The sequence below is a fragment of the Octodon degus genome, unplaced genomic scaffold (genome assembly GCF_000260255.1).
Source record: "Octodon degus isolate 3935 unplaced genomic scaffold, OctDeg1.0 scaffold00109, whole genome shotgun sequence".
NCBI lineage: Eukaryota > Metazoa > Chordata > Mammalia > Rodentia > Octodontidae > Octodon > Octodon degus.
In genome coordinates, this window is record NW_004524685.1 from 9,160,356 (window position 1) to 9,172,796 (window position 12,441).

The 12,441-nt window shown below is 39.2% G+C and overlaps 1 protein-coding gene across 1 annotated transcript in view; it reads left to right on the forward strand.

Moving 5' to 3' along the window:
• Window positions 1–3,324: 3,324 nt before the first annotated feature.
• LOC101589321 (60S ribosomal protein L32-like) overlaps window positions 3,325–12,441 on the forward strand; it is a 25,254-nt gene continuing 16,137 nt past the window's right edge. The window contains exons 1-2 of the mRNA XM_004639327.1: window positions 3,325–3,762; window positions 10,616–10,667. Coding sequence (XP_004639384.1) covers window positions 3,325–3,762; window positions 10,616–10,667 — 490 coding nt within the window. The remainder of the gene's footprint in view (window positions 3,763–10,615; window positions 10,668–12,441) is intronic.

Below are 12,441 nucleotides of genomic sequence, written 5' to 3' on the forward strand. Positions count from 1 at the left end.
ACTATGAATAACCAATACAAAGACAACAATATGCAATGTATTAATTATTGTAACTGTCCTACTAACCTGTTTTGAAACTGTCTCATTTTTATTTGTTTCTCAATAAAATTAATTTAAAAAAATAAAATAAAGCAGGGAGTCCAGTTTTCTGCTCTGAGACGATCTTTGTAGTGACACTGCCAGGGTTTCCAAAAGCCTGAAAAGGGGCCATTCATGCAGACTTCAAGAGAAGGAGAAAAGACAGGCAGTGTGATGCACTTCAGGGCATACAAAGAAATCTCTTTGAATTCAAACTGCCCAAAGTCATGTTGCAATTGTGACCACAGAAGGCGCAGTATTTGGAGGCACCCTTATACCATGAGTAAAGTCCAGGCTACCTGCTGTGTGTCTCACTTAGAGAGAGCAGTAGCTTGCAATACACAGGCAGGATACTCAGCTTTTTGTCCACTACTGCATCTCAGTGGGGACATTTTTCACAGCTTGTAAACACTACCAAAAGTCAAGAAAAATACTGTTTTCCTTTTTTTTGTACAACTAAGGCAGGTAGTTATAAACACAAGAAGTGACTGCACTAATATATTTGCTGTCAACCCCTACGATCCCTTCAGTCCAACTCCTTTCCAACTCACCCAACCCCTGTAGTGCTATTTCCATTTTCCACCTACCATGGCTTGTAAATTAATTTATTTTCAGCAAATATTTATTGAATGTCATCTTTGACTCTTCTCTTGCAGTGGCCTACATATGTGATGAATGGCCAAGCCAGTCACTGCAGAACCTTTAAAAAGTGGAATTAGCTGTACGCACTTTATAGTTAGATAACCTCTAGTTGCCAAGACCTGTCTAATAGTCTCAGCCAAGTATGCCGAAAATATTCTTTTCTTTCAATTTCTATGGCATCACTGTACTGCATAAAACACTGTAATTAAGGAAAATTATTGTTCTTAGAAAATATTTTCTTATGTTTTTCTCAATAAATTATTCTGCTTGCCCCATTTAGCATTTGCCTGTGCTGATCTCCTCCCATTTCCTTGAGTTCAATCCAACCTAGCACTTGAGCTTGCATTAAGACATTGATTCTACAGGAAAGGTCATTGTTCCCTTTTCAGAGTGTGGATATTTTCTTTTTTTTTTTTCTTTTCTTTCTTTCTTTCTTTCTTTCTTTCTTTCTTTCTTTTTTTTTTTTTTTTTTTTTTTTGTGGAACCAGGGATTGAACTCAGGTCCTTGTGCTTGCCAGGGAAGCACTTACTCCACTGAGCCATCTCCCCGGCCTTTATTTGTATTTATATATGATGCCCTTGTTTTTCTGTATGTAATGGAAAAAAATTCTTTTTTAAAAAATTCTGCTTCTCTCAGGCAATGGCCTTACTATGGATTTGTAAAATTCATAGAGGCAGAGATTATAGCTACGTTATTGAATGTTTTCAACTCATGCTTTCAATTCAAAAATTCTTTATTAACACATAAAAATGAATTGCCCTGATCAAGTTAAATTTTATAATAGATTATAACATTTCCAGAAATGTTTATAAAAAGGTGCACTGGCTATTTATTGTTTGGCTTTTAATCCTGTTTTGTTTCCCCCTGGGAACAATGGCACAAATGTTTTCGTGGGGAAGTCCCAGTTCCTTCAGATTGTCTCTTTTGGGTGCAAGCTCATTCCTATTGCTTCAGGTTCAGGGGTAGAAGATAATACAAAAGCCTTCTATATAGGGCCTTTAGATTCCTTTTGCCTTAATGAGCAGTTTAGGGTTGAGCACTTGATCAACTGAGAGCCAACAGGACTCATCAGGGATTGGTAAGAGGCTGCAAAGACAAGTAGTTTTTCCTTACCACGAGAACAGAGACTGGAAGATGAAAAACTTAGTGGCTCCAGTCATTGTCTACCATGCCAAGAAATTCAGCTACAATCATAAATAACAAAACAGAGGGCTACCTGGAGTTATGGTGAAGTGTAGGAGCTATTGTTTCCATCATATCTGAAGTCACACTTGTGACTCTGTGCTTCAGTTATATCAGCTAATAAATACATCTCTGTATACCTCAGGGTGGCCTAAGCCTATATATTAATTATCATCTATTGCATCAATTAGAAGCCATAATAGAATACAAGCAGAAAAATGTTTAAGCTAGTGAATTATATATTAAAAATAATTGGAAGACCTAAAGATCTAGGCCTCGAGGATAGATTTCTTAGACCTTGTAGAATTATCCTGCCAGGCAAGCTACATGTATCCATGGCTACAACAGAAAGTATGGAGTGAGGAGAATCTCTCTTAAGAACACAAAACACTACTATAATGTGGGAGTAGAAATCAGGATCAGTAAATTCCTTACTCCAGAATCTTTTGAAATTGTCAAACATGGAGACCGCACCCTGGAGTAGTCTCCCACAAATGCCTGCTAACACCACAAAACTAGTGGTGACAATGAAATATTGATGTAGAAAAATTCTCCTTTGTGCCATGGCCAGGAAAAATAACAAATGTTACTAACACTTGGGATTTTTTTCCTCCTTCCTATTTATTCCTTCAATATTTTCTCAGTGCCTATAAATAGAAAAATTTCTCTCCCTCCCTCCCTCCCTCCCTTCCTTCTCACCTTCTCTTTCTTTCATATGTTCATTCTTTTGTTTCTTTCTCCTGCATAGAAGCCAAGCTCATTGAAGTTTAGTTTTCCCATTAAAGGACATGCTATAGCACCAGCCAGATAGCTCAGGGGAGTAAAGTGAATGCTTAGGCAGGCGCAGGGACCAGGTTTGATCCCCCGGCATGCCATGCTGACCTGGCCCCGGGGCGCGCTGAAATGGCGACTGAGACTGGGCATGGTGGAGCTCCTGTAATCCCAGCACTTAGGAGACTGAAAACCGGAGAATCACTACGAGTCCAACCTGTAGTGAGACCCTGTAGAACCTGTACTAATATATTTAAAAAATGCTATAGGAGGGATAATAGAGACTAATGTCAATTATTCCAGAGTATGAGGACGATTTCATTCATTTTTTAATCAAAATAATTTTAACGAATTCAGAAAGTTATGGCTAACTTACATGAATTTCTAAGTGATGGCATCTCAAATAATGTAGCCTCGTGCAAAGATTTCTGAAAAAATTCAGGAACTATCTGGGGCGAATTACCTAAAATGCAATAACCGGCTTATCATAAACCTTGTATAAATATTTGCTATGATTTTACAATGAATGATGACTCTCTTTTTTAAAAAATGGCATGTCATTTTCTTTTGGGTATAAATTCATATGTTTACAAAGCTCCACGAAATATCCTAACAAAAGAAAGGTGCTGAGCCATCTCCTGCCTGGCACCATGGCGGCCCTCAGACTCCTTGTGAAGCCCAAGATCATCAAAAAGAGGACCAAGAAGCTCATCCAGCACCAGTCAGACAGATATGTCAAAATTAACCTCAACTGGCAGAAACCCAGAGGCATCGACAACAGGGTGCGGAGGAGGTTCAAGGGCCAGATCTTGATGCCCAGCATAGGTTATGGAAGTAAGAAAAAGACCAAGCACATGCTGCCCAGCGGCTTCCGGAAGTTCTTGGCGCACAGTGTTAAAGAGCTGGAGGGGCTGCTGATGTACAACAGGTCTTACTGCGCAGAGCTTGTTCACAACTTCTCCTCTAAGAACCGCAAGGCCATTGTGGAAAGAGCAGCCCAACTAGCCATCCGAGTCACCGATCCCACTGCAGGCTGCGCAGAGAAGAAAACAAGTAGACGGCCTGTATACATGTTCATTTGTGCTTCAGTAAAACCACATTAAAAAAAAAAAAAAAAAGAAGAAAGAAAAGTGCCATTCAAGTTAAACATTATCTTTTTTAATGGGCAAGTCAAATAGGTCAGTGGATTAAAGCGCCTGCAAGCAAGAGCCCGGACCAGGGGTTCAATCCCCGGGCCTGCCTTGCTGGCCCTACCCCCGGGGATGAACTGAGATGGCAATTGAGACTGGGCATGGTGGCGCGCTCCTGTAATCCCAGCTCTTGGGAGGCTGTAAACAGGTGGATCACTATGAGTCCGATCTAGTAGTGAGACCATGAGCACCTTGTAGACCTTCCCTAAAATAAAAAAAAATTATATATGTATATAACATAAATCTACACCACTAGTGTTATAACTTTTCTTATACTACCCTTATGATTGTTGCTGCACTTTCAATTTTATTAGGTTGACCATGTCCTATAACACGTGCAAAACTAAGTGCAATAACATTTTTTTATTGAAGTTGTTTTTTAGTACAAACACAATAGCTGCTACATATATTTTGCTCATATAAAATACTCATACAGAAGAGAAGACCACACAAGAGAGATTTCAAGACATTCAAGTCAATAAAAATCCATTTTCTAAAATATACACATCACATAGATCTCATTAATCTATAGTAGGGCAGAATATGGATTAATATAAGAGTTCCTCTGTAGTGTTCTGTGTAACTGGATGAGTTAGTTTTTGAAGGTATTGAGAAAATTTGAATGGAAGCTGAATATTGCTCCCTTGCCTCTTGCACTTTTGCAGACGTAGGATGACACTGCATAGAGATAAATTACCCAACATATACTCAAAAATTTTGTAGGTCCTGCATTGACAAATATTTTCATCAATTGTGAACATTCTTTGAGATTTAAGAATGAGTGTATTGCTTGTGGCTGAACTATTTCTGCTAAAGCTTGAACCTACAGCTCCCATTAGCAAAGAAAAAATTAGTTGAATGTATCGAATTAGACAAATGTGTAATAATGTGCCATTTATGGCTTGTTCATGTTTTTCCTGATGAAATAAACTGACATGTGGGTGAGATATAGAAAACTTATGTGAAAATGAATATGGAAATGAAAGCTTCCAAATAAAACTTGATACTCTGGGATAGTTCCTTAGTGAAATCTTAGAACTGTAATTACATCTAGCAATGAGAAACTGTTTATGCCATTCTCCCTGAAAATATATCCTGCTATAACTATAATATGTTTAGTTTCTTATTCTTATGTTTTATAGTATTAGAATATCATAAAATGAAAATGTAAACCACTTCTGTCATTTATAATCATGTTTGATTAGCAAATAGACATGATCTGATCTGACACTTCAACTTGAAATTGTCTTGCGCTGTTCAATGTTTTACTTTGCAAAGTGGAAAAGACCATTTTATTTGTTAGAGCCTTTAGAATGGAAAATGAAACAAGTAGATCCATGAAACATGCATAAATCTGAAATTCACACTTGATAAATAGCATGTCAGAATCTGTGGAAATGAAATTTGTAAGCAAGAGTTTGCCTGGAGATTCTGAAAATCCTACTATGGTACCATTCAGATTAATGAGGTTAATGATTTCTCTCTCCTAGAAGTTAATTTGTGGATCAGAATAGTGATTTTCATTGGTGGAGGAGGCTATGTTTAACCCAGGTTCACAACATATTCAAAAGGTGTATTTCATTTTGTCTTTCAAAATCATGATGAGCATCATCATGCAGATTCTTACATATACCCTGGATTGCTTGAGCTATGTAGAAGAAATGCTGTAAATTTAATAACAATATTGGCTAACACATTTTAATTTACATCATAGAGCAAACAATTAAACTACAAAAGATATTTAGAGTTTCAAATATCCTGTAAAGAGATTCGTTTGTTCATACGCAAATTCTAAACCAGTTGCAAAGTATGACCAAAGGGAAAGGCAAATAGAAGACAAAAATATCTGCTTTGATATTGATATTGCTTTCAGCTACCAATGTGGATTATATCTGAAGATAAATCACCTTCTTGACATTGAAGCACAATATTAGGAGGAATCCAGCAGTCAAAATCTTCTACAGGACAGCATTTTCATGACCAAGTAAACTGTTCAACTACTGCAATGCAGAGCAATCTTCCACGGATAATCCTTCTCTTGAAAGAAAGAGCAAAGACTGTTCTGGGAGAACCATTTTGCACTACAAGTGCTTTGGTCTGAACAAGAATTGTTATATGAGTGGGAATGAATGAGGAGTGGAGAGACCAGAAATACAGAGTAAGTAGAGTTTGATTCCCAGATACCCAAATCTTACCAGAGATGGCCTAAAGTGGTTCTGCGCAAATCAAAAAAAAAAAAAAAAAAAATCACAACTAAAATTTTATACCAAAATCTAAATACTCATTTGTTGTGAAACTAGTTAGCATACAAATAGATGTGTCTCCATGGCTTATTCTCACTTAAAACAAGCTTTCAATCCAAAACCCAAGTCATTCACTGGCTAGCTATATATTAGGTGCTGGTAACTCCCATGTTTGTGCTTTTAGACCGTTTCTTCTCTAGGACCAAGAAAGATTAAATGCAGACTGATGCTGTGAGATATTAACTGTCAAAATCAAAATATATGCATCATGAAATTGAGATAAGGGGAATGAAACACACAAACTGAAAGGAACCTGGAACTAGTTCATGTTCTCTAAAACCGAAGAATGAAATTTAGGAACAAATGGAGGTTAAGAGCAGAATATTTATTGGGAAAAGAAAGCTTCTGTCTGAGAGAGGGACAGAAGGAGGAACCAAGAGGGTGACCCCAGGGAAGCTGACATTCCCAGGGATTTTTATAGAGTAAAACCATGTGCATCTAAGTTGGAAAAAATGAGAAACTGCTTAGGTGGGCATGAAGTGGGATGAAACTATGGTCAACCAATGAGATTGCAAGCACCATTGCTCAGGTAAAATTATTAAATCAATCAAAGGACCCAATGGGGAATTGAGTCATGTAGCAAGTGAGTATGAATACAAAACAGGAGTTTATCCAGTAGCCAGTAGTGGTTGGATTAGTGATTTTTTTCCTGGCTTCCTTCAGGTGATGATCAATCCTGTATGCTTATCTTTAGGGAGGTAAGCATGTGTTAGATCTTTGGTCTTTTTCGCCCACAGCAGGAACATCCATCTCTCTCCCAGTTGTATGGTGTCTTGTCTTCCACGCTATCTCCTTTGAGGGCCTGACCCTGGCTGACTGCTTATAATACTTCTGTCTACTTCAGCTGCCTACAACAAGCTTTCGAGGGATGAGCTTGACTGGCCAAGTCTGGAAGGCCTTCTAAGAGTGCAGCATTAAGGCTGAGACCTGCAAGACATATTAGGACAAGTTAGGGAAAAGTGTTATCTGAAGAAGCACCTGATATTCAGAGACAAAAATGTGTGACAGGTTGAGAAGCTGAGGAACCTCAAGCAGTGGGATTGTAAATTGATATTAATAAAAATAGCAATAATTCCAAATGTAGTCTGTGATAGGAGGTGTGGTAAGAGTTTTGTGTGTGGATGGTTTATTTCTGCCCTAGCACCACTAAGAATTGCTTCATGCAATCATCCCCACTTTACTCTGGGAAACTTATGGCAGGTGGAAGTGAGCCAGGGATGTAGTCCTGTGTAATTTCCCTCCAGAGCTTGTGCTGCAGCCCCTAGCCGAATTCATCTCTGAAGTGCAAAGCAATAAGAGTTGAAGGCACTATTTTCTAACATGACTTGGCGGCAGGCCCACTGCATTCCTTGGTTCTGCACCCGTGAATTCATCCAGAGGCGAAGCAAACATCAAACATATTCAGAAAAAAATTTACGTACATGCTGAACATGTACAGACCTTTCTTTAAAATCTTATGATTTTGTGACAGGGTCTCACCACACAGCTTGAACTCATAGTGATCCTATTGTTTCAGCCTCCCCAGCCCTGGGATTACAGGTGTGCACAACCATGCCTGGTCTTGGTGGCCAGCTCGGTGCTGAGCTATCTCTGAGGCTCCCTTTACAGAGCTCTTCTTGTCATTATTCCATAAACAATAAACCATGCAAACATTTCCATTGTAATTGGTATTAGAAATAATCTAGAAATGATCTAATATATTCAAGAGGATTTATATAGCTAATAAGCACAGGTTATAATAGGGACTGCAGTATACACAGATTTTGGCATTTGTAAAGGATCCTGGACAAAACCTTTTACAGTTTCCAAGAATGACAGTTTAATTTTGACCTGGCTATTCAAGTCCAGTGCATTTATTACAGATATTCATGCAAATGAGATTACCCGAGATCTTTAAGAAGGATGCCAAAATTGTAGATACGTTCTGTGTTCTAACTGTATATATGCTGATAGACTTTAATTATGAGAACTCTTTTATTTTTATTTTTATTTATTGAGAGAGAGAGAGAGAGAGAGAGAGAGAGAGAGAGAGAGAGAGAGAGTGGTGTGTGTGTGTGTGGCCAGCTCAGCCCACCAGGGGGCGGGGCTGGCTGGCATGTGGTGCTGGGGGATTGAACCGCAGTCCCTGATGCTTTTCCAAGCTTGTTCTAAGTAGGTGCCTTAGACCACTGAGCCATCTCTCCAGCCCCGTAATTATGAGAACTCTTGAATCACTTGATCAACCATATACTAAGGTACATCCTTAACTTATCAAATATTTATTGAGCATTTGCTATGGGTTTGGTATTGTTCTAGGTAATGATGTTACAGTGGTTAATGAAACAAAAATCTCTGCTTTTGTGGGGATCGCATTCTATCAATACAAGAGAATAAAAACACATAAATAAAACAGGTACAGTGTTAAATGACAAATAATATAGAAAAAGTGAAGAACAGTAGACTAGGAAAGGCTGCAGGAGAGAATTGGAAATGTGGTACAGGTAGCCTTCCTGGGAGGCTGTGAGGGCACTGGCCTCAGGCAGAGGAGGGAGGGAGCCACGTCACATGGCAGGCATTCCAGACAGCGGGAGGAGCGAGTGTGAGGTTCCTGTGTCAGATGCAAAGGCGAGGGCCTATGCTGGTTGGCTCAAGAAGCTGAAAAGACGGAATATATGTGCATCAATAATTGATTACCCAACAGCAGAAACTCCAGTATAATGCAACCTAATGAAAGGAGTCTCCAGCCTCCAGCTCTCTGGGTTTGGATCGCAGTTCTTCTCCCTTGTTTTAGGCTAGACCAATGACTTGCCCTTTCTGCATTATGATGTATTAACTATGAATAATAGTAAGAGCTATAATATTATGAATTAAGCAGTGCCTGTTGCATTATAAAAGCACAGGAAATGCTAGTTCTTTTTAGGGGAAAATTGTAATTGTATGGGATATTCAAAAAGGTAAGTAGTTTATTACTGTATTCTCAGAAATGCCTATTGAGACATGTTATTTTGAAATTAAGTATGGAAAACAATTCGTAGGCCCATTTAAGTAATGAAAAGTAGAGGACCCAAGGGCTAAATCATCACTCATTCAAAGTCATATTTTTGCTCCACATTGGGGGTGAAATGAAAACTCAGTCCTTCCCTCTCCTTTCCAAACTTCAGCTCTATTCCTTTCCAGTACCTATCTTCTTAGTGGATGCCGCTGCCTCCAAACTCCCTGCAGATGAGGAGAATCCTAAGCAAGCACGTAGAGTCTGGACAGTGGAAAGAATACGGGCACAGAGAGAGGAGAGGTAGACAGTTGAAGCCATGAGCAAAAGAATTAGTAGGCACAGAGCTCTGAGTGCTTCACTGTGCAGCAGAGAAGTAGGGTTACGGAGTAACAGCAAGTAGACTAATGCGAAGGAAAGGCTTTATATTTAGACATACAGGGAACTAGTCAGCAGCCATAGGCAAGTCGAGGCCAGATGGCAAGGAGCTTTAAATGTCAAGTGAAGGCATTTGAGCTTACTTTGGCATCAAGAAATCATTGACAGTTTTTAAGTGGAAGACTGATATTAAAAAAAAATGTGCATTTTCAGGAAGAAAATCTGATAGAATGGATAGGAAGTAGACAGAAATCAGAGAAGTACAGATCCATTTAGACAATATTAGGAATAATAACCCAAAGCAGAGCTAGAATACTCAGAGGTTCATATTTGGATAAATTAATTCAGCTAAGATTAAATTAATTTCAACACAGAAGTTTCCTATTTTGTTTTTAACATAAAGTTCTCTTATGTTTGGAAGTTCTGTTATTTCCAGGTGTCTAAAGTGGGGTGCATGCATGAAATAGAATCCTTTCTGGAACATTTTGCCTATGTGGTGTTGTATGTTTCAAATGGTGACAGTTTGAGTGTGATATGTCACATATGCTGCTTTGAAAACATATAAAAAATCAAATGCACGTCCTATGCAGTGCACATCTTAGAATAAGGTGGATTATTTTTCTGCTTAAATAGCTGCAGTTGAAACTCTGTGGAGTTTGAAATGCTCTTGCTTCTCCTCTCCTGGCTGCAGTCATAGTAACCCCAGGGAGGAACCCAAGCAGCTGGCCCTATAATTCCCAGGGTGCATCTAGCAAGACAAAGCTACTTTATAGAAAGGAGCAAACTGGTCCACTGGAAGCAAAGACCTGAACCAGTAAGGGCAGCTAGAATAACCAAAGGCATTATGACCCACGTCATCCAAGACTTACCTATATCCCTCTCATTTTTTTTTTCTCATTTGTCTTAGAACAAAAAAAACAAAGGAATCACATGTTTATGGCCAAGTTGTAGACTCATGAGCTATCTCTGATTATTTTTTGGCATCTCTTAGTACCAAATAATTGAATTGGACATTGTTTACAATGTTAATAGAGAAATAAATTATTTTATGGTGTTCAAGAAAAATACTTGTTAATTAGCTTGGAAAAATTGTCATTTTTAGGCCTACAGCCATTCCTTGTCAAATCGGAATCTCATTAATTTTCACCAGCTAAGTAAGTTCTCACCCTCTAGTGCAGTCAGGGAAAACTCAGAGGTTTGCTCAGGAAACTCTGTGGCTATGTAAGTTTCCTGTAACAATGGTGAAATCTGAATTACTGATGGACCAATGTGGCCCATCTCACAGGGAGATTCATACTAGTGACAATTCTCTGTGCTTATTATCCTAATATAATAACAGCATTTGATATGAGCTGACAATATTTTCTCTCTGATTTAAGTTTTTAAAGACATGAAATATGACTTGAATTGATGGCAAGAATTTTACACTTAAAAATAGGTCTTTTTTTTTTTTTCTTTGACAAATAACCCATGAAATTTCCACATCTCAGAAGCTACTCCGTTTGGAGACCAGATCGAAATCATAGGGCTGTAAGGAAGTCACCTGTATTCTTGTAGCCACATAACCCAGTGGCCAAATACCAGTTTCCTTAATTGTCTTCTGAGTAGCAGGCATTTTATTTACTTTTGGAGTACATTTCATTTGGAGGGCAGAGAATAAGAAAGCACTCTGCTCAAAACAAAAGGAGAGAGAAAGAGAGTGAAAATAAATAGAAAAAAGAATAGGTGCCCCAGAGAGATGAGGAAAGAACAGAGAAGGTGGGTAGGGGTGGAAATACTTAGTTTGTTAGTCTGGTTAGCCCTGAAAGTTTATCTGTTTTAGAGCTTCAATAGTCTAAAAGCCTTTTGCCTTGTCATGATTAGTGAAGAACACAGGAGCATGCAGTTTCAATTATTCTGAGCAGCAGCAGTCCCTCGGCCCATCCACAAGAGATAAGTCAGAACCAGTGGAAAATGGCAGGTTGGGATATTTACCTTTGTTTTGTGAATTATTTATTGACGAGGTGGAACACACGAGTTGTATGAAACTGGAGTATGCATTTCCAGTCCTCTTGGAAAATTCTGCACAGCCCATACAATTTTATATGCACAGTGTAAGACCTCATTGGAATTTCTTTTTCGAACTCTCCAAGTTATCAGTACATCACATCAAGATGCCCAAAAGAGATTTTCTGTGTAGGTCCAGTCCAGGCATTCATGGAGTGGGTCTGGTCAACAGAACTGTGCTCAGGACAACAGGCGGAGGACTTGCCCGGGCCAAGATAAATGCTTCAGAGAGCAAAAGAGGAAAGCAGCTCAATGGGTAGGGAAAATCAATGTGAGCAAATTGGCCCATTTTTGCCTCGCTGACTTGTACTGTCCATTAAGCCCTATTTGCTGGTTCATGGTTGTTCACTTCATTTACTTTCTAATCCTTTTTTTTTTTTTGCCAGCCTGGCGCACCTCCAGGTTAGTGCAATCCTGTTAATTGCCATCGCCTGCTACTGCCTAACTGTGACACGGGCCTTATCACCTCATTACAGGGATTGGACATGAAATTCTACACATGAAAGCCAGCGTGAGGTCTGCTCTGTGCAGGAGCGAGGCTTAAATCAGACATGATCTCACAGCTTCTTGGAAAGCGAGATTTTCCATGTCCTCAGACCTCCAAAGAAGCTGGGGTCTGCTTGAGCCTTTGACTTTTCTGCGTTCTCAGCACCACAGTAATCACACTGCGGGAGGAAGAGGGAAGATGGGAATGCTGTGTGCTGCACAGAAGTCTTGGAGGTTTTCTGCTTATATAAAATCCTGGGCCCTCAATGCTGGCTTCCAAGGCTATGTTGGTACATTTATTGAACTGTGTTGTGGTTGTCCAGCTCTTCCTTGCTCCCTTCCTTCCTTCCTTCCTTCCTTCCTTCCTTCCTTCCTTCCTTCCTTCCTTCCTTCCTT